This window comes from Pteronotus mesoamericanus, unplaced genomic scaffold, assembly GCF_021234165.1.
Source record: "Pteronotus mesoamericanus isolate MK-2021 breed Mesoamerican mustached bat unplaced genomic scaffold, CSHL_Meso_final scaffold_54, whole genome shotgun sequence".
In the NCBI taxonomy this organism is placed as follows: domain Eukaryota; kingdom Metazoa; phylum Chordata; class Mammalia; order Chiroptera; family Mormoopidae; genus Pteronotus; species Pteronotus mesoamericanus.
In genome coordinates, this window is record NW_026555321.1 from 41,341,077 (window position 1) to 41,368,130 (window position 27,054).

Consider the following 27,054-nt stretch of genomic DNA (forward strand, 5'->3'; position numbering starts at 1 on the left):
GATTAACAACTGAAGGAGACAGACACAGACAGTAGATACCTGGGAGTCTCTTACTGACTGCTCAAGGTCAGACTGGGTCAACAGCTGACATCATCAGAGGCAGACCCAGAAAGAAAGAAAAAAAAAGCAGTCTCCTATCAGAGAAGTTCACATCACAGAGTCAGGAAGTCAGGACAGATCAATTTAAGAAGCAGAAGCAAAAAAAGATGAGTTTCACAAAAAAAATGGGAAGACAATGAAACAACCCTCAAATGAAGGGAAAGGAGGAATCCCCAGAAAGAGAAATAAATGAAATAGAGGCGAGTCAACTATCAGATATTGAGTTCCAAACAACTGTTCTAAGGAAGCTCAATGAGCTCAGTGAGCTCAGAGAGAATTACCAAAAACTCAGGGAAACTACGAGGAACTCACTACAAACTATATCGGCATGAAAAAGAACATAGAAACTATCAACATGAGGCACGAGGAACTGCAGAATACAATGTCTGAATTGAAGAACACAGTGGAAGGAATCTAAAGCAGGCTAGATGAAGCAGAGGATTGAAACAGTGAGCTGGAGGATAAGGTAGAAAAGACCTCCCAGAAAGAGCAAGAAAATGAAAAACGACTCAAAAAGAATGAAGAGGCATTTAGAGAAATGCAGGACAACCTGAAACATAATAATATCCGTATAATAGGGATGCCAGAAGGAGAGGAGGATGAGGAAGGGATAGAGAACCTGTTTGAAAAAGTAACAATACTAAACTTCCCTAATTGGAGGAGAGAAAATATCACACAAGTCCAGGAAGCACAGAGGGTCCCATTCAAGAGGAACCCAATGAGGCCCACTTCAAGACACATCATAAGTAAAATGGCAAACATCAAAGACAAACAGAGAATCCTAAAGGCAGCAAGGGAGAAATGGGTAGTAACATGAAAGGGAGCCCCAATACAGCTAGCAGCTGACTTCTCTACAGAAACACTACAAGCCAGAAGGGACTGGCAAGAAATATTCCAAGTCATGAAAAGCAAAGGCCTGCAGGCAAGGCTGCTCTACCTAGCAAGGCTCTCAATTAAAATGGAAGGTGAAATAAGGAGTTTCCCAGACAAAAGAAGGCTAAAAGAATACTCCTCCACCAAACCAGCACTACAGGATATGCTAAAGGGACTGCTTTAACAAGATGAAGAAAAAGAGTGAGAAAGAGGAGATCACAGGTACATTGGAAAAATATGAATAAGTACCTATCAATACTAACTTTAAATGTAAATGGATTAAATGCTTCAAATAGGTTCTTGCTCCCTTGTTTACTCTCTTCTCTTTCTGGTATTCCCATGATGCAGATGTTGTTATGCTTCATTTTGTCCAAAATGTTTGTAAAGCTCACCTCATTTTTTTTAATTCTTTTTTCTTTTTGCTGCTCTGCCTGGGTGTTTTTCTCTCCCGTGTCTTCCAAAACACTGATTCAATCCTCTGCTTCATCTAGCCTACTTTTTATTCCTTCTAATGCATTATTTATTTCAGATATTGCATTTGGGAGAACAGATTCACTGATACATCTGGTAAGGGGTTAATATCCAAAATTTATAAAGTACTTAAAAACTCAACACCAAAAAAAACAAACAACTCAATTAAAAAATGGGCAAAGGACCTGAATAGTCACTTCTCCAAAGAGGATATACAGATGGCCAATAGACATATGAAAATATGCTCAACATCAACATGCTCAATTATCAGAGAAATGCAAATTAATATCACAATGAGATACCATTTCACATCTGTCAGAATGTCTATCATCAATAAATCAAAAAACAGTAAGTGCCGGCAAGAATGTGGAGAAAGGGGAACCCTTTTGTACTGTTGGTGGGAATCCACATTGATGCGCCACTGTGGAAAGCAATATGTAAATACCTCAAAATATTAAAAGTGGATCAGCCTTTTGAACCAGCAATTCCACTTTTGGGGATATATCCAAGGGAACCCAAAACACTAATTCAAAAGAACATAAGCACCCCTATGTTCACTGCAACATTATTTACAATCTCCAAGTTATGGAAGCAGCCCAAGAGTCCATCAGGAGATGAGTGGGTAAAACAAGTATGGGATATTTACACAATGGAATACTACTCAGCTGTAAAAAAGAAGAAAATTTTACCCTTGTGGCAGTATGTATGGACGTGGAGAACATTATGCTAAATGAAATAAGCCAGTTAGAAAAAGACAAATACCATACAATTTCACTCATATGTGGAATCTGATGAACAAACTGAATTAACAAGCAAAACTGAGACAAGCTCATAGATGGAGAGCAGATGACAGGTAGTTGGGGGAGGAGGTTAGGGAGTGGAGAGATTGAGCAAAAAGAAAAAAGGACTCATGAGCATGGACAACAGTGTGGTAATTGCAGGGTGGGGTGAAGGGTATAAGGGAACTAAATATCAGTTGATGGCATGCGAGAGGTGACCAACTGATTTTTTCTCTCACACATCGATGTCCCCCCCGCTTTCTCCCTCCTTTACCATCTCTCAGATAAATAAATAAAATCTTTTATAAAAAAAAAATTCTTACCTGAATCCTTAAAACCAACTCTTGAATTCCTATTGTCCGGGCTTTTTCTACATATGATATCAGATCCATCATCTCTTCTGTTGTCTCAGGGACTTTTAATGCATGTTCTTTAATTGCTTCAAATTCACTGCAAATACTGACATAAAATTCGGCTTTACTATAGTTATGGTAGTTAATGCTGTATCATACTCAATAAATGTGGGTTATTGTGATAACTATAAAATTGGAACTGTGTGATATTCTAAAAATAATTGGTTAATTCACTAAGATGTCTTAAAATATTCAAGTATAACATACCTAATATAACTCAGCATACATCAAACATCTATAAAATTAAGGTAACATTTCCATGTGAAATTATGGTATATTTAAATTTTTTCGATTGATATCATCAACTCCCTTGAATACCCAGATAAGTAGTGTAACATGGAGCATACTTTGGATCAGGCAGCCCTAAATCTAAATCCGCCTCAGTTGTTACTTGCTTTGTGAACTTAGGCAAATCTCTGATGTTTAGTTTCCATATCTATAAAACAAAATTATTAACATTCATCTTGCTAGATTGTTGTAATATAATAATTAATGTAAAAGGGCCTGGTACAGAATACACTCTCATTTCCTAATAACTACAATTGTTAATATAATTATTAGCTTTATCATAATTATTATTAGTGCCTCTTGTGAAACATGGCAGTAGAACATGTAAAAAGATCAAACCCTTGTACACATTTTTTAAAATCTACAGTCCTCTTACAATATCCTGTGTATGTAAGAATAGATATCTTATAGTCATTTATTCAACTAAAGGTACATTTCATAGAACTTTTTCCCTGGGCTTTGCAATAGTTGTATTGTCATACCATTACCAGAAATATCAGAAAAACCTCATGCAAAAGCAAAGTATAAAAGAGATAAGTGACTTGAAAAAATAAATATTTCATGCAGGTGTTTTATTTCTATCATGTGGTAATATACTTCATTTAATAAATATATGAATATCTACAATATGCTAAGCAAAGTCTAAGCAGTGGAGCTCTAACAGCTAAAGATCAAGTCCTTTCTCCTGTAAAGCTTACATTCAAGTTGAGAGACAAAGCATATAAATACACAACACAATGTTAGGTTGTAAAAAGTACTATGAGGAAAAAGAAAGCAAGATAAAGATTTATGGAGTGTAGAGAAATGACCAGTATTTATATAGAGTGGCCAGGGAAGGGGCCCTTTAGGGAGGTGATAATCAACATGAGAAAACAAAAGAGTGAGTGCTGCAAATATCAGGGAAAAGCTTCTTAGAAGAAAAAGCAGTCAGGTAAACAGCCTGAGGTAGCAATAAGGCTGGCATATTTCAGGAGTGGCAAGCAGGCCAACATGAATACAAAGATGAGGACATAAAATAAAGTTGGAGAGGTAAGCAGGAGTCAGATCATGTAGGGCTTGTTAGTTAATTCTTTTTTCCCCTGGGTATTCTTTTTTTTAACTTTATTTTTATCAAAAATGTAAGAAGTATGTGTTAATGTGGATGTATGATAGTACTAGGGGTGTTTTCTTCCTGCTAGAGCAGAACCTACATGTTTTAGGGAGAGACATTACAGCAAAAGAAAAGGAGGCAACAAAATGAAAGCATGTTAGCACAAGCAGATGATAAACCAAACTATGAAGTAAGCAAATTGCACATACACACATTCAGCTAACAGGCCACAACTTTATTAATCCAATTTTATAGCCACCTTGCAAAGTAGATATTATGCCTCCATTTTAGACATAATCTAAAATGATTATGAGAAAAGTAAGCTAGGTGACACAACACGTAAATAATGGGGTTAGGAATAATTCCAGATATTCCCAATATCATTGGAAGTCTAAAAGTCTCTCCATTTTCATGCAACCTGTGTCCAAATACCGGTTTATTTCAATTTCTTCTTCTTTTTTAAGACTGCATTGCCTCAAAACTAGCCTCAAACAGAATCAAACAAAACAAAACTGGACCAATGCTACTACAAAGGAAACTCCCTGGGAGGCTGCTATGGGGAAAAAGTAGTAAGTACTACTAATGTTTTAATCTTGCGTTTTTAAACAAGAGTTATTATTAGCAAATATTTCTTGTAGCCTGATAGTGCTAAGTTTGGCAATTAATTTTACTTACTATTCGTTTTCTTTTCTATGTTTCGAAGCTATGTCATTTAATAATATATTTGCAAAGGCTCTTGCTTTATTTGTTAGGCCTGTCTTCAAATCTTCACAATCCAAACGAACCATAGGGAAATGAACCCACTGAGGCAAAAGCATTATTTCTGAGGCAAGACTGGAAAATTTTCCTACAAACTTAAAAAAACATTTTATAACAAAAAAAATGTTTACCATTATAATTCATCAGTGATTTTTATAGTATTATGGTGAATTTCTTAATTATATAATATAAATGCAAACTCATTTCTTTTTGCTAAGTGATTAAAATTTTCCCTTTGGTTGCATAAATCTTTTTTTCACCTGTCCTTTCACTAAGAAATTTGTCAGTCTACCAGTAAATATCCAATATGGTGCCATTTACAGATTAATATCTAAAAATTTCAGAAAATGAAATTTTCCTCAGTAATTATTGATATAAAAAAAATTATCCCAAAGTCAACTCATCTCTCTGTTTAGAAACAAATGTATATCATGTGGCAATTTGTGTAGCTGACAAATATTTGTTTGTACCATTATTGATGTCCCACTGAAGACTTTAATCCAATCTTCAGGAAAAGAAATATGTATAAGGAACTTTTTGGTTTTGGTCAAAATAATCCAGGAAAGAAACACTGTGTTCTGTTATTACCAAAAATCTCAAATACTGAAATTTATTCATTCTTAATAACAGATACTAGGATAATTTTTCAAAATTAAGCAAAGAAGTATGGGGAAAAAACCTAACAAGTTATTTTCTTTTTTCTGAAACTGAAACATACCTACCAACTCTGGGCAACTTTGACTTAATTCCACAATCCATCTTAATGTTGTATCTCTACCTTCTTACTCATCCAATATCCACCCTCTACCAAAACGTCTCATTTCTTTTTTTAAATTCCTTAAAGAGACTTTCCCTTTACTTCCCTTTCTTCTCTCAAGACTGCCTTATTTTTCCAGTTTCCAGTATTTTTGTGAGTTGGGCTTAAAGTTTTCAATGTGTAAGGGAGTTGAGAATATTTATTCATTCAAAGGCTGTCGAACACCTACTTGGTTCTTGCTGGGAAATATACCAAATAGAGAGTAGATAGAGCTGATAGCACTAGAAAAGGCAAAATAGATGTTTTCTTATTCTCAAGTACCATCATCCAGGTTTTTTGGGATGTTATTAACAGATGTGGAAAATAAAATGGGCTGGATCAAAGAAAATATGGCACACTGGAAACAACAAAAATGTCCATTTACAGTAGGAAAAATGGTATATCAATACAATGGAGTGTTGTGCTGTAATAAACTACAACTGTATGCAAAATATGGCATACAAACCACAATTACAGTATGTCTAGTATTGACAAAGAAATGCAGGGATATCTTACTAAATTTAAAAGTAAACTTTGGGGGGGGGTGGAAATGGAGACAACTGTAGTTGAACAATAAATAAATAAATAAATAAAATTAAGTTTTTAAACAGTTAAATAAATCATCCAGAAATTATACTATTCTGGAAAATCTCACAGAAAATACTAGAGCTAAGAAAAAAATCATTGCAAAGCCCAACAAAACATATGCTCAGCCTAGAGATTTAGGGTTTATAGATAGTATGAGTTATGGCAAAGACCACAAAAAATTTAGCTGTTAGCTCATAGAACATTCATTATGCCTACTCTCTGCACAGCATTATATTGAGATACATGGTAAAATACAAATGAATGAGAATATCATATCTGATTTTGTAAATAATGAATTTATTAATTCATAATATAGATTTATAAAGATATAAAACTGAAATAAGGTAAAAAGTATGCATATTAGAATAATATTAATATATAATCATCTCAATAGATGCAGAAGAAGCTTTTGGCAAAATTCAACACTCTTTCATGTTAACAGCAGTTCACAAACTAGGAATAGAAGATAACATCCTTAACTTGATTAAGAGTTATCTAGGAGAAATCTACAACTAACATTATAATGTTTATTTTTTAAATTAATGCTTTCCCAAAGAGCAAGATAAAGATATCTGCTCTCAACACTTCCACTCAATATTATACTAACCAAGGCAATAAGGCAAGAAAATAAAATAAGGCATCCATATTAAAAATGAAGAAGGATTTGTCTTTCACTGATTGGCTTATCTCACTTAGCATAATAGTCTCCAGTTCCATCCATATTGTCCGCAAAGGATAGGAATTCCTTCTTCTTTCTTTCTGCTGCATAGTATTGCACTGTGTAGATGAACTACAGTTTTTTAATCCATTCATCTACTGATGGGCACCTAGGCTGTTTCCAACACTTGACTATTGTAAATAGTGCTGCTATAAACATCAGGGTGAATAAGTTTTTTTGAATTGGTGTTTTGGGATCCTTACAGATATCACTTATAAGAGGCATCTAATGAACAAAATAAACCAATGAGCAAAACAGACCAGAGGCAGGGAAACAGGAAACAGACTGACAGCTGGCAGAGGAAAAGGGGTGGGGGGAATGGTGGGAAGAAGGGTAAGGGAGTAGTCAAAGAACATGTATGAATGATGCATGGACATGGACAATGGGGTGGGAATGGACTGTGGGAGCAGGAGTTGGGGTGGAATAGAGGAGGGCAAAGGAGGAAAAATTGGGACAACTATAATAGAATAAACCAGAATAAAAAAAAATGAAGAAGAAAGGCAATCTCTCTTTGCAAATAACATGACATTGCATAGAGATAATCCTAATGATATACACATGTACACATAAAACAATAAGAATTATTAAGCAAGTTCAGCAAGGTTGCAAGCTAGACCAATACATAGAACTAAACTGTATTTCTAGACCTTAACAATGAACAATCCAAAAATGAAATTAAGAACACAATTATATTTATAATAACTCCAAAATTAAAAATACTTAGAAATTAAATTTAACAAAACAAGTGAAAGACTAATAGAGCACAAAAATGTTGAAAAAATGGAAAAGTACTATATAATGGATTTAAATGATATAGACTACCTCCCTGTAACCTATTAGGAATATGCTTTATATGTTCAAGGTATAAAATAAAATATGAGCATAATAAAGAGAAAATTAAATTTACCAAAAATTGAGAAAACAAAATATCTGAAAGAACATTTTATTTAATATGAATAACAGTAGCTTAACACCAGAGAAGAAACGATTAATGAACTTAAAATGATGCTAAAGAACTATCTAAAATAAGGCAGAGAGAGAAAAAAAGTGAAATCTGAACAGAGCTTCAGTCTCTCTGAAATAGTATCAACCAGTCTAATATATGTGTAATTGGAATTCCAGAATTAGGGAATGGAAATATAGATAAAAATTGAAGAAATAACATCTGAATATTTTCTAAGTTTGATGAAAACTATGAAACCACAGATTTCATAATCTCAACAGTATTTCTTCTCAAGCAGAAGAAATACAAAGGAAACACCACCAAAGTTCTTCACAATTAAATAGCCAAAAAGCAACAAGAGCACAAAAAAAAGTCTTAAAAGCAACCAGGGAAAAAACATTACAGAAGAGATAGCATGACAACATGAAGAACTCTGTGGACATGCTCCCCAGTGACACTGGTGAAAATAATTTTGCAAACAAGCATGTAAAACCTCTGAAATGCTCCTAAAAGTATTTGAAAAATGAAGAAACATCTATTTTAAAAAACTATTAAAATTTGGTAAGAAAGGTGAGAATCTGTGGTATCAGAACCTAGGAACTCTCTAGGAACTCTATCCTTGCTCCCAGCTCAGCAAGATAGAAACGCCAGATTAGTGCACTCAAAAACACAGGGCTCTCTCTCCCCCCATATTTCACTTGGAGGGCTGAATTATCTGTTACTGAAGATAGGTTCTTGGTGAATTGCAGCTGGGAGGTGAGGACTCCCTTGTTCCACGCAGGTCCCACTAATGGAACAAAGCTCTGCCTTGGTCATGGTGGTACTGAATATACTGGGGCTCCAATCCTATTTGCCCTGGCTGGTAAGGTGGTGATTCCACACCAAGAGAAGCAGGTCAAGAAGCCCTCAGGTTACTGTTCTCCATCCTACTCCGTGTTCATCTCTTAAAGGGTTGTCACTGAGAGAAGCATGTTACTTTTCTCACTACCAGCTCCAGGATCCTGACTCAAACTTTGCCTGGGGGTGAAGAGGAAGCAGATAATAAAATAGCTCCTAATCTTTTCTCAAGGGAATTGATTTCATTTACAATAGAGCATGGAGAAGTTCATGTCTGAAAGTGCCATCAAAAGCAGTGGAGGTTGTGGGAACAATTTTAAGGAGATTCAGAGCTTTGGTAAAGATACAGCTAAATTGTAGGCCAGCTATTTTGAGGGAGAGAACCAGAGAAGGAGACTGATGGTAGGAACCCTCCTGGGGTCAGAACAAATATCAAACATTGACCTTGGGAACTGTACCTTCAATGGAGACTGAATTTGACTAAATTAATCACTAGAGCAATTTATACTCCATGGCATTGCTGAAAACAATAGAACAATCAGCCATCAATTAGTGGTGCTTAAGAGCTATACAATAGCCAGAGAAATGGAGAATAAAGCCCTGTTGAAACCATTACCATCCCAGTATTACTGTAGGCATACACAGAGCTGTGGCTCCCTGAAAAACATTATCAGAGGCTTAACACTACACAGAGTAGGGAGGAGGGGGAATACACTTCACTAAAATAGTCCACCCAGTCACTAAACAAATAAATGAGCAAATAACAATAATAAGCCTGAGAGAGGGATCAGTGCCTAGAGTTGCCACAATATACAGGGTCCAGCAGAAGTAACACCTGCTTGAGTGTGGTTGGTAGGGTAATAATATGGTTGTAATAATTTATAGTTTTAATTCGAATATTTCACCTAAAATATCATATGGTGTACATGAGTATGATGTTGTTATGTTACAGAATTACAAGCATATAATTTTGTAATGAAAAATTTTGTAATAGAAAGGGAACATTATTTATGCTGGACCCTGTATTATCTAACATGTCAAGATTCCATCAGAAAATATGAGACACACAGAGAATACAAGCAAGATCTACACACTCTGGAAAAAAGCAGACAACAGAAGCTGGATGTAAGGGCAAGCAAAAAGAGTTAAATTCAACAACAACAAAGAAACTTCAAAGTAGCTGTTATAACTGTGTCCAAGGAATTAAAGGAAATCACACTTGAAGTAAAGGAATGATACCAATATCTCATTAAATAGAAAATACCAGTAAAGATTTAGAAATTATAAAAAAAGTGGAAATTCTGAAGCTGAAAAGTACAATAACTGAAATAGAAAAGTCACTAGACAGGCTCAAGAGTCAGCTTGAACTGGCATAAGAAAGAATTAGCAAATGTGAAGGTAGACTGATATGTGCAATACAAAGAAGAGAAATAAACAAATTGAATTTAGAAAAAGAAACCTCTAATAAATATGAGCTAAATTAAGTGGACCAATATACATACAATAGAAGTATTAGGAGAGAAAAAGTAGAAAAAATATATTGAAGACATACTAGCTAAAAAATTCCTCAGTTTATTGAAAAACACCAAACTACACATACCCATAAAGCTCAAAAAACTCTAACTAGGAAAAATGGAAAGAGGACCAGAAACAGATACATCATGGTAAAAATGCATAAAGGCAAAAACAAGGATAAAACCTTGAAATAGCAAGGAAAAAAAATTGTCAATCAAGAATTCTGTAACCAGAAAGCTATCTTCCAAAAATGATAATAAAATAGGTATTTCCAAATATACAAAAACAGGGAATTTGTGCTTGCAGAGCTGTCTTACATGAAATATTCATGGGGGAGAGAAAGCTAAGATGGTGGCGTAGGTAAACATGGCTTGCCTCCTCACACAACCACATCAAAATTACAACTAAACTATAGAACAACCATTATGCAGAACTGCCCGCAATTTAGCTGAATGGAAGCCCTACAACTATGGAATTAAAGAAAATACATCAAGACTGGTAGGAGAGGAGGAGATGTTGAACAGGTTAGTCCCACACACACGTGTGGCAGATAAAAATTGGGAGGAATATCTCAAGAGCAAGGGTCTCAACCCCACACCAGACCACCCAGCCCAGGGTTCCAAGTGCCAGGAAGATAAGTCCCCATAACTTCTGGCTGCAAAAAAACAGCAGTGATTGAGGCTGTGGAAGACAGAAACTTCTGGATTCCCAGGCAGTTCCTCTAAAATGGTATCTGCACAGACTTACTCAGACTCACTTCCTCTGAGCTCCAGCACTGGGGCAGCAGCATAAAAGGCACTCAAGGCATACAGGGAGGAACTGAAGTGTCCATCATCAGGGCAAAAGATGGGGGACAGCTTTCTCCGAGCCAAAACTACCAGCAGAGATCATTGTTCCTTTTCTAGCCCTCCCCGCAGAGAGCCAGCAGGTGGGTGACATATCTGATACTCCATCAGCTTGGTTCACACTGTTTGCCCCACCCAGGTGGTTTCCTAAGGCCCTGCTCCACCCAACTTTCAGGCCCACCCAAGTTGTTTCCACTGGCTTTTTCATAAGAATGGCTTGTCCTGACTCATGCTTCAGATTTTCCTAAATTCTCTCAAACAAGCAGCATCTGGCCTCAGTGAGCACCATAACTTCTCACTAGGTGGCCACAGGCCAGGCACTAGCAGCAGCAGCTGGTCTGGGTTCACAACTTGGCCTAGCTTGGGCACCTCTAAATCCAGTGCAAGTAGGACCCATCTGCAGATCAGTTTGTAGCTTATGCCAGGTGACCTGAGACAGAATACAGGTTGTGACTGATCTTGACCCACACCTCCTGAGAAGCCCCAGAGCCTGCACACTCAGTGGACAGCTACAGACCACATTGCAGCTCTGCCATCCAACAACACAGTCAAGGTGCAGACTCAGCAGGCACCAGAGCCCTGCTAAAGTAAGTCCTGCTTTGTGGAGTGGGCCCCTGCACAGCTGATCCTCCAAGGTGGTTGGAGGTTGGTGGTCAGTGGTCACAGCCAGTACTCACAGCTGATTAGCGTGGGTAAATCCCTCCCATTGCCCTTCCAATACCAATCAAAGTTCATCCATAAGATAAGAGGGTGTACACAGTCCACATGGTGGGAGCACCTCGGGCACCCAGCTTGGGTGATAGGGGAGTCTGTGCCACTGGACCCCCTATCTACTAAAGGACATCTACTACATTAGGGCACTCTACCAAGCCAGGGAGACATAGCAGTTCTGCCTAATACATAGAAACAAATACAAAGAGGCTGCCAAAATGAGGAGACAAAGAAACATGGCCCAAATGAAAGAACAGAACAAAACTCCAGAAAAAGAACTAAACGAAATGCAGATAAGCAACCTACTAGATGCAGAGTTCAAATAGTGACTATAAATATGCTCAGTGAACTTAGAGGTGGAACAGATGAACTCAGGGAGAACTTCAATGCATAAAAAAGAACATAGAAATCATAAAAAAAAAGAGTCAGTCAGAAATGAGGGATACATTAACCGAAATGAAGAACAATTTACAGGAAATCAACAATAGAGTGGAAGAAACCAAGAATCATATCAGTGACTTGGAATATAAGAAAGCAAAAAACACTCAATCAGAACAGCAAGAAGAAAAAAAATGAAAAAGAAATGAGGGTAGTATAAGGAGCCTCTGGGACAACTTCAAGTATACCAACATTCGCATGATAGGGGTGCTGGAAGGAGAAGAGAGAGAGCGAGATACTGAAAACCTATTTGAGGAGAAATCAAGATGGTAGAGGTGTGAATGGAAGTCACACTGGCCTCCTCCCAGGACCAATCTGGAATTACAACTAAATTGTGAAGAAATCACCTGGAACAAAACTCTGAAAAATAGCGAGAGAGGAGCCTTATAACCTCGGACAGACAGAAGAACCAGCTTTAGCACAACCTAACTGGCAAGGAGTGTGGAAGAGATTCAAGAAGGCAGGCAGGACACCCACGGATGGCAGCACTAGAGGGTTATTGAAATGGCCCAATGAATCTCCCTGAGAAGAGCAGGGTCTAAACCATAAGCAAGGAGCTCCAGCCTACAGCACCAGAGCCCAAAAAGTATACAAATAACAACCAGCTGCAAAACGTGGCAGGGTTGCTCTCTGCCAGAAACAGGCAGATAGAGATGCAAAGAGCCCTTTAAAGGGCCAACCCATAAATTTGTATTTGACTCCACTTACCCTGGGCTCTGGCAGAGGCAAGGGCAGGGTGGCCTGGGGATGCCTGGAAAGGGACTTGGGAGGGAGTCTTTGGGGATAGAATGGAGAGAGTAGCTGGAGGGATCCTGGTGCTGACTCCTCCCCCATACAACAGCAGCCATCTGGTTCAGGCAGACCACTCCCCTGAGTGGCAGAAGCCTGAGAGGACCAAATAGCCCTGCCCCCCAGGAGGGACTCTGCCCTGCCCAGTAGTGCCTAACCCTGACTGTAGAATGCAGAATGACTAGATTAACAACTGAAGGAGACAGACACAGACAGTAGATTCCTGGAAGTCTTGAACAGACTGAATAGGTCAGACAGGGTCAACAGCTGACATCATCAGAGGCAGACCCAGAAAGAAAAAACAGTGGTCTCCCACCATAGAAATTCACACCACAAAGTCAGGAAATCAAGACAGATCAATTTAAGAAGCAGAAGCAAAAAAAGATGAGTTTCACAAAAAATGGGAACACAAAGAAACACTTCCCAGTCGAAGGGAAAGGAGGAATCCCCAGAAAGAGAAATAAATGAAATAGAGGTGAGTCAACTATCAGATATTGAGTTCCAAACAACTGTTCTAAGGAAGCTCAATGAGCTCAGTGAGCTCAGTGAGCTCAGAGAGAATTACCAAAAACTACAGAGAAACTACGAGGAACTTACTGCAAACTATATCGGCATGAAAAAGGACATAGAAACTATCAACATGAGGCACGAGGAACTGCAGAATACAATGTCTGAATTGAAGAACACAGTGGAAGGAATCTAAAGCAGGCTAGATGAAGCAGAGGATTGAAACAGTGAGCTGGAGGATAAGGTAGAAAAGACCTCCCAGAAAGAGCAAGAAAATGAAAAACGACTCAAAAAGAATGAAGAGGCATTTAGAGAAATGCAGGACAACCTGAAACATAATAATATCCGTATAATAGGGATGCCAGGAGAGGAGGATGAGGAAGAGATAGAGAACCTGTTTGAAAAAGTAGTGATGGAAAACTTCCCTAATTGGAGGAGAGAAAAAGGCACACAGCCCAGGAAGCACAGAGGGTCCCATTCAAGAGGAACCCAATGAGGCCCACTTCAAGACACATCATAAGTAAAATGGCAAACATCAAAGACAAACAGAGAATCCTAAAGGCAGCAAGGGAGAAATGGGTAGTAACATGAAAGGGAGCCCCGATACAGCTAGCAGCTGACTTCTCTACAGAAACACTACAAGCCAGAAGCGACTGGCAAGAAATATTCCAAGCCATGAAAAGCAAAGGCCTGCAGACAAGGCTGCTCTGCCCAGCAAGTCTCTCAGTTAAAACGGAGGGTGAAATAAGGAGTTTCCCAGACAAAAGAAGGCTAAAAGAATACACCTCCACCAAACCAGCATCGCAAGATATGCTAAAGGGACTGCTTTAAGAAGATGAAGAAAAAGTCTATGAATACCCAGTTCCTTTCTCAGTCACCAGTACTTGACATTACCAATATTTTTAACACTCATTAATCTGACTGTGACAATGATATTATTTTAATTGTTCCTGTACTGTTTGTTGAAACTAAACCTGTTTTAGTATATTTCTTGCCTATTTCTATTAATTTTTTTTAAAAAGCTTTAAATGACTTTTTGGTATTCTTTATCCATTTATTGATTAAAGATTTGTAGAACTTTTTTCCCTAAAAAAATAAAAGCCTATTAACCATGTTTTAGACGTGTTTCAAATACTTTTCTATTCTATTCCTTGTCTTTTAACTTTTTTTATATGTATATCATTATATAGTTAAATGTTTAATATAGTCATACTGTCAATATTTGCTTTATATATTCTGGGTTTGAATATTTTACTTCCGGTCATGAAAAATATTAGATCTATTTTCTTCTAAAACTCCTTAGATTCTACATATTGATTTTTAACTCACCTGAATATTTCTTGTATAATGTGTGAAATAGGGCTCTATATTTGTTTTATTTCAAGTAATAGTGGTCTATGCACCTTATTTGTTGAATAAGCCTTATTTTACCCATTGATTTGAAATATCAACTTAATCATACATATATTAATCAGATATATATGTTTGTCTCTGAAATGTTCATTATATTTCATTGATCTACTTTATTATTTCGGTGCAGGTGTCATGTTGGTTTAATTGCTGAGACTTTATAATGGTTTTAAATTTTTTTAATATTTTATAATTAACTTTGACATTTAAAAAATAAATAAAATCAATCTGCATTTAAGAAAGAAAGAAAGAGAGAGATGGAATTCCTACCTTTTACAACAACATGGATGGAACTGGAGAATATTAAGCTAAGTCAAATAAGCCTGCTGATGAAAAGCAAATACCATATGATCTCACCTATAAGTGGACTCTATTCAACAAAATAAACTAACGAACAAAATAAACCACAGGCATGGAGACATGGAGCAGACTGAAAGTGACCAGAAGGGATGGTGAAAGAGGACAATGGTGGAAAGAAGGAGAAGGGACTAGACGAAGAACATGTATGAATGACCCATGGACATGGACAACAGAGTGGGAATTGACTGCGGGAGTGTGGAGTTGGGGTGGGATGAGTGGAGGGGGTAAAGGGGGAAAAATTGAGACAACTGTAATAGAATAAACATATTTATAAATTTAAAATAATAAAAGCAAAAAAATTTATGTGGAAATATAAAAGGCCTAAAATAGTCAAATACTTTTGAAAAAGAAAACTGGAGAACTTAAATACTTGATTTTAAAACTTACCATAAAATTACAGAAATCAAGACACATGGTATTAGTAAAAGAAGAGATATATAAATCAATGGGGAAAAAATAGAAAATCCAGAAATAGGCCTGCCCACAAGCATAGGATCCCAGATGGCAGCCAAGTAGTTGGAAGTTAACACTCACCTCCCAGGACTAAACTGAAATTACAACTAAAATATACAGCACTCAACCAGAAATAGACCCACAACTAGACAGTCAATTGAATTTCAACAAAAATGCTAAGATAATTTAATGGAGAAAGATAATATTTTTCAGTAAATGATGCTAGAACAACTGGATACCCATGTGAAAAAAAAAACTGAATCATGACCCATATCCTGCAGGATATATAGTAGTTAACTTGGTAATAGATGCAAATATAAAAGCTAAAACTATAAAACTTCTGAAAAAAAAGAAGCAAATCTTAGTAACCATGAGTACGCAAAGATTTCTTAGGATACAAAAAGAATGAACCTGAAAAGTAAAAACAACTGGTAGACTAAATTTCATCAGAATTAAAAATGCCTGATCCTTGAAAGGCATAGTTACAAAAATAAAAAAGGCACATACTGGGAGAAAATATTTGAAGAACATATTTCAGATAAAGGACTTTTATCCAAAATATAGAGACTTCTTAAAACTCAATATGAATTTTCATAAATAACATAGTCCCCTAAAATATATCTATTATTACTGAATCACAGGAATACAAAAACCCCATTTAGAATGTGCAAATATTAGGACAGGTATTTTATTTTTTAAAGATACACAGATGGAAAATAACACACTAAAATATGTTCAATATCAGTAGTCATTAGGAAACTACAAATTAAAACCACAATGAGATACCGCCATACATTCAGTAGAATAACTAAACTGAAAAAGACTTATAATCTCAAAGGTTTGAAAAGATGTGGAAGAACTAGAACTCTCATACAGTGCTGGAGAGATTGTAAATGGTATAACTTATTTGGAAACAATTAGCAGTTTCCTAAAAAGTTAAAATTATACATCCCAGACTACCCCATGATCAAATTCATAAAAAGAGAAATGTAAGCATATGTCCACACAAAGTGTTGTATACAAAGACCATAGGAACTTTCCTATTAATAGCCACAAATTGGAAACAACCCAAATGTTGATTTCAAAATGAATGGATAAGCAAACCATATAGTATCTATATAGTAGAACACTACTCAGCAAACTTCCAGCCAAGATGGAGGTGTAGGTAGATACACTTTGCCTCCTGGCATAACCAAAAGGACAACAAATTTAAATATAAAAAATAACCAGAACTGCCAGAAAATCAAACTGTATTGAAGTCTGACAACCAAGGAGTTAAAGAAGATACATTCATCCAGACCTGTACGAGGGGCAGAGACAGGCAGCCGGGGTAGAGCGGATGTGCAGTAAGGTGGCGGCTGGCAGACCAGGCAGTCCCTCCTTTGCTTGTGGATAAAATGTGAGGGACAGCTGGCACGAGACAGACTGCAATCCAGGCCTCCCATGAGGGAAAAGAATTCCTCAAAACCTCTGCCTGTAAAAATCTGTGGGGGTTGTGGCAGCAGGTGAAACTCCCAGCCTCACAGGAGAATCTGTTGGAGAGACCCATAGGGTCCTAGAATGTACACAAAGCCACCCACCTGGCAATCCACACTAGAAGGACCCAATTTGCTTGTGGGTAGCAGAGGAAGTGACTGAAAGCCAGCAGAGAACTGAGCATGTGGCGTTCCCTCTCAGACCCCTCTTCCACATACAGTGCCACAACCCAGTGAAGAGGGTTGCCCTACCCTGGTGAATACCTAAGGCTCCACCCAATACAATGTAACAGGAGCACTGAGACAAAGAAATATGGCCCAAATGAAAGAACAGATCAAAGCTCCAAAAAGAGAACTACGCGATGAACAGATAGCCAACTTTTCAGATGTAGAGTTCAAAACACTGGTAATCTGGATGCTCACTGAATTGGTTCAGTATGGTCGCAAAAGGGAGGAAAAAGTCAAGGCCATGCAAAGTGAAATAAAGAAAAATATACAGGGAACCAATAGTGAAGGGAAGGAAACTGGGATTCAAATCCGTGATTTGGAGCAGAAAGAAGAGAACAAAATTCAATCAGACCAGAATGAAGAAACAAGATTTAAAAAAAAAAAAAAAAAAAATGAGGAGAGGCTTAGAAACCTCTGAGACAACTTTAAACATTCCAACATCTCAATCATAGGAGTGCCAGAAGGAGAGAGGAAGAACAAAAAATTGAAAACTTATTTTAAAAAGTAATGAAGGAGAACTTCTCCAATCTGGCCAAGGAAATAGACTTCCAGGAGATCCAGGTAGCTCAGCGGATCCCAAAGAAGTTGGACCCAAGGAAGCACACAGCAAGGCACATCATAATTACATTACCCGAGACTAAAGAGAAATTCTTAAAAGCAGCGAAAGAAAAGGAGACAATTACCTACAAAGGATTTCCCATAAGACTATCTGCTGACTTCTCAGAAGAAACCTTACAGGCAAGAAGGGGCTAAAAAGAAGTATTCAAAATCATGAAAGGCAAGGACCTACATCCAAGATTACTCTATCCAGCAAAGGTATCATTTAGAATGGAGGCATTTAGATAAAGTGGTAAATAGATAAATAGATAAATAGGTAAATAGGTAAATATTTTACCTATTATATTTTACCTATTAATAGATTAATAGGTAAAAAGGCATTTATCTATTTACCTTTAAAATAGGTAAAATAGGTAAATAGATAAATGCCTCCCAAATGGAGGCATTTGGGAAGCATTTAGATAAAGTGCTTCCCAAATAAGGTAAATCTAAAGGAGTTCATCATCATCAAGCCCTTATTATATTAAATGTTAAAGGGACTTATCTAAGAAAAAGAACGAAAACATTAAAATGACAACAAACTCACAACTATCAACAACTGAACCTAAACAAACAAACAAACAAACAAAACAACTAGAACAGGAACAGAATCATAGAAATGGAGATCAGAGGGGCGGGGGAGGTGGAAGAACTGGGGAAAAGCTACAGGGAATAAGCAGCATAAATAGTAGGTACAAAATAGACAGGGAAAGGTTAAGAATAGAATAGGGGTTGGAGAAGCCAAAGAACTTATATGTGTGACCCATGAACAGGAACTGGTTTGGGGCGGGGGTGCTACTTGGGTAGTGGTATGCAGAGTGGAGGGGAATCAAGGGGAGATAAAAAACAGGACAACTGTAATAACATAGTCAATAAAATATATATTAAAAAATAAAAATAAAATTAAAGTTATTATTGATTTAAAAAAGACTACTACTCAGCAATAAAAGGAAGAAGTTTTTGCAACAGCATGGATGGACACTTCTTCCATATCTATATTCCAGTACTTATGTCAATATATCATAGTTGTTATTTCTATGTCTGGCTTCCAGACCAAATACAAGCTCCTGAGAATAATGTTAATGTTTTGTTGTTTTTTATTTGGCATCACCAAAATCCTGCTAGGTGTCTAAATGTGATGAAGAAATTTTTGTTGAATCAATGAATGAGTGAATGAATGACTAAAGAAATTATAAGGGGTATCTATAAGTTTTTTGAAATGATGTTTTGAATAAGAAGTTCTACTAACTTTAATTGAAACAATTTTTTTAGAATAAGAATATCATCTTTTTAAAAATTCAAAAGGCATTAATGAAAAACAGGACTGCCACTCACCTCTGTGTATTCATCAAAAGTATGATCCTCTGCCTGAAAAGTCTCTACCAGTTCAACAGCAGTACCATCAAGAAGCCAATTATATTTTTCAACTGAAAATCAATAATCTAAGATAAATCTCAATAATATACCCTTTTAAAAAGATCAAGTGCTTTTTTTATATGATCATAGAATAGCCTATTCAATTGAATATTATTATTAATAGTGTTAACATACATTAATAAAAATAGAATAAAAGACTTAAGCAAATCAGGTTAAACACAGATGTTTTAAAATAAAGATAATAAGGTGTGCAATGATCTTAAAATAACTTCAAAATGTAAATAAGGCAGTTAATAAAAGGTTTTGCTTAAGAAAATGTCAAATAATTATATATTCTGATCTCATACGCACTTGAGGAGATCATAAAATTGAGCTGCAGTCTTCTAAACTATTCTTAGAAGTTGCCTTGCTTTCACACTGGACTTAGTTTTGTCCTTATTCCAACATCTCTGCTTTATTTTTATTTTTATTTTTTTGGGGTGTATTACCCTGTAACAGTTAACATTCGCCCCTTGAACCAGACAATAGAATTCAAGTTTCTTAGATTTGATCTTTCATGCTGCCAAAATCCATGTCCCTGCTAACTTCTGGCTCTCCCTGCTCTTTCATAGCAGCCCCAGACAATCAAATAACTGACCAAATTCTAGTAAAAATAAAGTATGATTCTTTTATGATAAAAAAGGTATATTTGTCACATATACCGTATGTCTCATACTGTTGTCTTGCACCTTCTAAGTTACGATGTACTGCCATCTTCAGTGTATCAAGAGCCCACTGTAACACGTGTTCAGGAAGTTCTGTGTCAAGATTTCCAGTTGTTGAACTTCCTGAGAGCCAGGAGGGTACTGTTTGGACATTCTAACATAAATAAAAATGACATTTTATAAAATAAATATCTGTGTTATTGCTCTATGTGTAGATCTTGTATTTTTTAACATTCTTTTCAGGTTTCAGTTGCTCAATAAAAGATAATGATGCAAATAATGATTTGAAGTTGTATGGTATAGGTTGTAGTGTAATATAAAACTTAAGATAGGTTAGCTTTCTATCATTCAAAAAATATTTATTGAGTAACTATCATGTCAAAGTGACTATACTAGAAAGCTCTAGAAAGTACTTAACTAGCTCACAACCCATTAGGGAAGATGAGACATGCACAAAAATATCATAACTATTGTACAATAAAACTCCTAAAGGACAAAAGTTATCTTCAGCCAGGAGACGCTCTCGAAGAGAAAACAAAAAAAGTTTTTAAAAATGTAAAATGACTTGAAGGATGGATATAAAACAAAGAGTTATAATATTTTATGTATATAAATACTTTATAGAGCTTCAACTCAATTTGAAATTCTGTAAAAGAGGCAGATAAAGAAACCTGATAGGTAAGGATAATGCAATACCTGCAGAGCTTCAGCTATTCGCTCTACCAAACCCAAAACAACATCTTCCACATCTTGAAAAGTAGGATAAAATTCCATTTTATCATCATCAACTGTCAATTCCATTTTAAATATCGGCAGCCCTTGTTCATCTTCTTCGTCAAAGACTTTTACAAATCTTTCTACAGTTCTCTTTAAGAGATCCTTTAGCTGCGTGATATCATATTACCATTATTTTAGAAAGTACAAATTTAACCTTTAACTAAAATCAGTGAACTTATGGCCTATAATTAAGTCATTCTGTCGATTCATTTAGTCTAGAAAATTATGTTCATTCAGCACAATATGTTCTTAATAAAGGTATTCTAAAATAGTAAATAGAAAAATATATTCAAACTTTAAGTTTTTTATAGCATACCAACAGTCTTAAAATGGAAATTCAGAATCTTCCACATTCTCTAGTGATTTTGTCCTTGGTACAAAAAAATATTCCAGAAGACCAAACAACACAGTGAAGACTGAGAGAAGGGGAGGCCTGACATCTGAGGGTAAGGGTGTCATGGGGTGACATGCACATGGGGTGAGGGATAGTGGTAAAGCTAAAGCCAGCTGCTATTGTCACAAGAACCAATTGTTCCATATTCAAAATTTTTGTGAGCCAGTTACTAAACCCTTGGATGCTTGAAAATCACCATGATGGGAATATTTACACCATGGAAATTAGCATACACTACAAATCAGGATTGTTGTGTTTGCTGTTTTTTCTGTTGAACCAGATTTTCAGCACACCAATAAGTGAGGGTAAAACCACTGGAACTTAGAAATATACAAAATAAGTTACCAAAGTATAAATAATACATTCTTATAATGAACCAACTATTGGAAATTTACCCAAGCAAACAAATATAGATCTAAATAATCTTCAAATGTTCCTCATCTCTTTACTTCTTAACAAATGATCATAGTTCTCTTAAGGGAGTAAAGCTAGAAAGCAAATAATGTATATTAGTTATAGTGTTACATACTAAATATTAAATATATATCTATATATCTCTCTCTATATACTATCCCTTTAAAAATACATTGCAAAGTTCATGGAATCTTTGGAGATCTTTACTATGCACAAGGAAAAGTTTTTACTCAAAACTATCTTTATGGAAATGTATTTCTACAATAATAAAAATCTGAGGAGCCCATAAATATAATTGTGTAAAATTGATATTCTCTGTTCGAGAATAAATCATCTCTGTCATTTAAAGATGATTAATAACATTTTATCCAAAATTTTACTGAGAACAAAATGAGACTCAATCAACTTGGAATTTCATAAATTCAAAAATATGTTTACTAAGATAGTTTTTTTGTTAATATATTCCATTAAAGGTATAGATAATTAGCTTACAGTCTTTAAACTTGAGCCCAGTAAATCACTAGAATATTGACACATACTTCTAGACTTTCCTCTCATTTTAGATTGCTTCAGAAATAAACCATTTTTCTGCTTAATTTAAGTAAAATTATAGTAAAAATGTTTTTCGTAATTTACTTCAAAATAATTACTTAGTACCATCTAAATAGATTTATATTTAAAATACTAAATTAATTTTAATAACATTATCATTTAAAATACATAAAACAGATTTACCTGATTTGACATAAGTGTGGAAACACAGCTGTAAAATGCATCCAGTTTTTCAGGTTTAATGCCGTCTAGTGCTTCCTTCTTGGTAAAAAAACTTATAACCTTTGGATACCAAGTGTTCATTATTTTCTCTTCTGCCTTTCTAGCTTGTATTGATAGATCATTTTTCAGTGATTCACAATCAATTGGGCCTTTAGCTCTATGTATGAGAAAAATAAAAATGATTTTAAAGCACATGATAGATATTGGTCTTGATATACAATTGCTAAAGCAAGTAAGATAAATTTAAAAAAATTTATAATTAAAAATTTTTTGAAATCTAAAGAAAAGTTTTGAAGATTTATCAATCAGTTTTAAAAATTATATAGTCAAAAATATAAAGACTCAAATAGGATACATTAAATTTTAAATGTTAATTATTAATAAATGAGGGATTTTACCTAATTCCTGTTAAGTCCAGCAAAGTTGTATTAGCAAATGTCATATAACCAAGGTCCAGTAACATTTTCATAATTGGATGAACGATGTGCAAATTAGCTAATATTTGACTTCTTGTCTGAAGATAGCTAGAATGCCAAGGATTAGAGTAATCCAGGCCTCTGGAAAAGCAATATACCACATTAAACAGGACTCAAACAATATACTTTAAATTTTAGAAATAATATTTATAATATGGAATTAGTATTAAAATGAGAAGACAGGGATTGAGTAGAGGGAAATGTGGTCAGCCATGGGAACCTTAGGAGATGTGCATGTAATAAAAATACATCAAGATCTTGAAAGTACATTATCTTCAGAAAGAACAGAGGTCATTTTAAAAATTTTTTAATTAGATTTATTGGCCCTGGCCAGTGTGGCTCAGTTGGTTGAGCATCATCTTGCTAACTGAAAGACTGCAGTTTGATTCCCAGCTGGGGCACAGTCCTGGGTTGCAGGTTTGGCCCCCAGTTGGGGCATGTACAAACATCAACCGATCCAAGTTTCTCTCTCACATCAATATTTCTCTCCCTCTTTTTCTCCCTCCCTTCCCCTCTCTCCAGAAGCAATAAAAGAAATTTTTTTAATTTTTAAAAAACTAAATTTATTGTAGGAACATTAGTAACATATGACATTTCAGGTGTACAACTTTATGATACATTTGTATATTCAATTGTGTGCTCACCACTCTAAGTCTAGTCTCTTTCTGTCACCAGATATTTGACTCCCTTTACCCTCTTCATTCTGGCCCAATCCCTTTCCCCTCAGGTAACCACCATACTAAGAACAGAGATCAATTATTTGTAAGGAAGGATGATTGGCCAGACATGAGTCTGCTAATATGTACTGTGCTCTGGTTCAGTTACCTTGGGTAGAGATAAATGAAAGCAGTCCTTAGGATTGGGGAGAAGGGGTGGAGAAATCTATATGGCATACACAACAGCTTCCTTAAGGTCAAGTTGAACTATATATAGGCTCCCCTAACTGCGTAGGCAACAACCAGACAAGTATAGTATAGAGGATTCTTTAGGGGAGGGGGAAAAACAGCAGTACTATTTTTTTTTAGGTGTGTTCAAAATGCCTTTGAGTTTCACAGTTGTAGACTTAAATGTAAGATCAGTTTATTTTCAATATGTTATCAAAACTTAGCACTGTTTTTAAAATAATTTACTCACACAGGGAATTCAGGTAAAGGGCCTCCTTCATCTTCAAGCCATTTAACTGGAGGTTTCACGAGAACACTCTTCACTAAAATACATATATATATATATGTGTGTGTATTAATACTTCTTGAAAATCCTTGTAACACCTACTCAATTCAAAGTTTCTAACTTTTGATATTGGATGGTACAGTTTACTATGCATTAAAATGATAAGAAAAATTCCTTTATTTGAAACAAAATCATGTTCTCAATACTTATTTTGGCCTTATTTCAGAGGTGAATGTGGTAAAGCCTCAATAAGTTCTGTTTTTTGCTTTCTGTCTACTCAGAAGTCACTGGTATGGCCACTTAAGAAAATTCCAATAAAAATTGCAAAGGTTAAATCCCTAATAAATCTCCCCAAATCCATTAATATTATTTTATAATCCAGTAAGTGTATAGCAACAACTGTAAAGACAAAGTGAAAAATCAAAATGCTATTTAGCTAATAAGCATAGAAAAATTACCCTTATATAAGAACACATAAAAATGCCCTTAAATTACAAATATTTTGACATTATAGGCTCAAAATAAGCATTTAAATAAAAATAATATCTAAGAATACAAATAGCTAAATATATAACATTCATTACTCATATTTCTACTTTTCATTGGGAGGAACAGGGGAGCAAAGGTGCTGTATATTACTTACCCAAATATCTCTTCATGCTTTTTTCAAAGTCACTTGACACCTCCTTTATGAGACTTTGAACAAGTTCTTCTTTTTTTTTCCCTTCCTTTAAAGACTTGGATATCAGCATTAACATACGATCCAGCCATTCTTGCTGAACAGGTACTATAGGACTACTTTCTACACATTGCTTCATATAAATATAGTTGAACTGAGAATGTAGTAAGAAAAAATTACATGTTCTAATTGGTGCTCTGTGTTCTCAAGACAACATTTTTTAGAATAAAAATATCTTGCAAATAGCATATTTTCAAAATAAAAATATTTGCCCAAAATTACAAAGATGTCATTTTACATTCTTCTGTATTCATAATGAGTTTTTGCCTAATTAATGTTCCCAGTATACTTTTTATTTTTCCAAGCAAAACAAAGAATCATTGTCTAACTTCCTTCATTTAACAAATATTCATTCATTCAACAAACATTCAGACTTTGTTCCAAATGCTGAGGATCCAGTAGTAAACAAAACATACAAAGCCCACGCTATATTGGAGACTATATTCTGGTACAGTTCAGTATAATATAATTTCATAAATTCTTCCATAACAATGAACAGTATAACAAAAATAGACATGAACAAATCAATAATCCTTGATCTTGGTATAGATATTTTAACATCAAGAAAATTTCAGTTTGTGCTACAAATAATTTAATGTAATACTAATGAAAATATCTACACATATTTTTAAGGGACTAGACAAGTTGAGCATAAATTTCATGAGGGGCAAAAAAGTAAGAAGAGCCAAGATATCCCTGAGAAAGAAATTTACAAGGGAAGACTAGCCCTAGGAGACATTAAAATATACTATAAAGTTTCTCTAACTGGAACAGAGTGGTACAGTTGCATGGTTACACCAGTGCAAAAAAAAGAATAAGTCCAGAAATAGATCCAGTACATGGGAAATTTTAGTATACGAAAAATGTGGTATTTCAAATCACTGAAGCAAGGTGAAGTTTTTAATGAATAGTTCTCAGACAACTGGTCAGCCATTTGAAAAAAGATACATGTAATCAATACCTTACACTATCCACAGAAATAAATTCAAAGTAGTTTAGGTATTTAAATTAAAAAGTGAAACAAAGACTAGGAGAAAAGATTAAATTTTTCTACAACTTAAATGTATTGAAAAATGTTATATAGTTCAAATCCCAGATACAAAAAGAAAATAAATGACTGAGAGACTTCAGGATGGGAGAGAAGAGTGAATGGAAGTCACACTGACCTCCTCCCAGGACCAATCTGGAGTTTCAACTAAATTGTAGAGAAATCACCTGGAACAAACAACTGAACAATAGTGAGACAGGAGCCTGATAACCTTGAGCAGACAGAAGAAGAATAGGCTTCAGAACAACCTAACTGGTAAGGAGTGTGGTAGAGACTCTAGAAGGTGGGAGGGGTACCCACAGGCGGCAGCACCAGAGGGATATTGAAATGGCCTACTGGATCCCCCTGAGAACAGGGTCTAAACCATAAGCAGGGAGCTCCAGCCTACAGAACCAAAGCCCAAAAAATACACAGATAACAACCAACTGCAAAAAGCAGCAGGGTTGCTCTCTGCCACAGACAGGCAGATTGACACACAAAGAGCCTTTTAAAGGGCCAATGCATACATTTTTATTTGCAACCACTTACCCTTGTCTCCAGCAAAGGCGGGTGCAGAGTGGGCTAGAGATGCCTGAGGAGAGACGGGGGAAACAGACTTTGGGGAAAGAACTGAGAGAGTAGCTGGTGGGATCCTGGTGCTGACTCCTCCCCCATTGGCAGCAGCCATCTGGCTCAAGCAGACCACTCTCCTGAGTGGCAACAAAGTGAGAAGATAAAATAACCCCACCCCCAGGAGGGACTCAGCCCTGGCTCAGTGGCACTAAAGCCTTACAGCTGAGTACAGAGTGGCAACAACAGATAGTAGATCCCTGGCTAAAGGGGGCACAGAGTGGTCTAGAGACACTTGAGGAGAGCCTGGAGATGGAGGCTTTGGGGAGAGAATGGAGAGGGTGGCTGGTGGGATCCTGGTGCTGACTCCTCCCCCATACAACAGCAGCCATCTGGTTCAGGCAGACCACTCCCCTGAGTGGCAGAAGCCTGAGAGGACCCAAAAACCCCACCTTGGCCCTGCCCTGTGGTGTCTCTCAGCCAGCCTGCTGAGTGCAGAAGAACTAGATTAACAACTGAAGGAGACAGACACAGACAGTAGATTCCTGGAAGTCTTGAACAGACTGAATAGGTCAGACAGGGTCAACAGCTGACATCATCAGAGGCAGACCCAGAAAGAAAAAACAGTGGTCTCCCACCATAGAAATTCA

At 36.0% G+C, this 27,054-nt stretch overlaps 1 protein-coding gene across 1 annotated transcript in view; it reads right to left on the reverse strand.

The window, feature by feature from the left end:
• DNAH12 (dynein axonemal heavy chain 12) overlaps positions 1 to 27,054 on the reverse strand; it is a 230,243-nt gene that overhangs the window by 187,523 nt on the left and 15,666 nt on the right. Inside the window, exons 4-12 of the mRNA XM_054561819.1 lie at positions 24,712 to 24,901; positions 24,033 to 24,105; positions 22,821 to 22,979; positions 22,384 to 22,579; positions 20,760 to 20,948; positions 20,061 to 20,217; positions 19,318 to 19,409; positions 4,689 to 4,867; positions 2,546 to 2,681 (exon numbers count right to left, since the gene is read on the reverse strand). Of these exons, the coding sequence (XP_054417794.1) occupies positions 2,546 to 2,681; positions 4,689 to 4,867; positions 19,318 to 19,409; positions 20,061 to 20,217; positions 20,760 to 20,948; positions 22,384 to 22,579; positions 22,821 to 22,979; positions 24,033 to 24,105; positions 24,712 to 24,901 (1,371 nt within the window). The remainder of the gene's footprint in view (positions 1 to 2,545; positions 2,682 to 4,688; positions 4,868 to 19,317; positions 19,410 to 20,060; positions 20,218 to 20,759; positions 20,949 to 22,383; positions 22,580 to 22,820; positions 22,980 to 24,032; positions 24,106 to 24,711; positions 24,902 to 27,054) is intronic.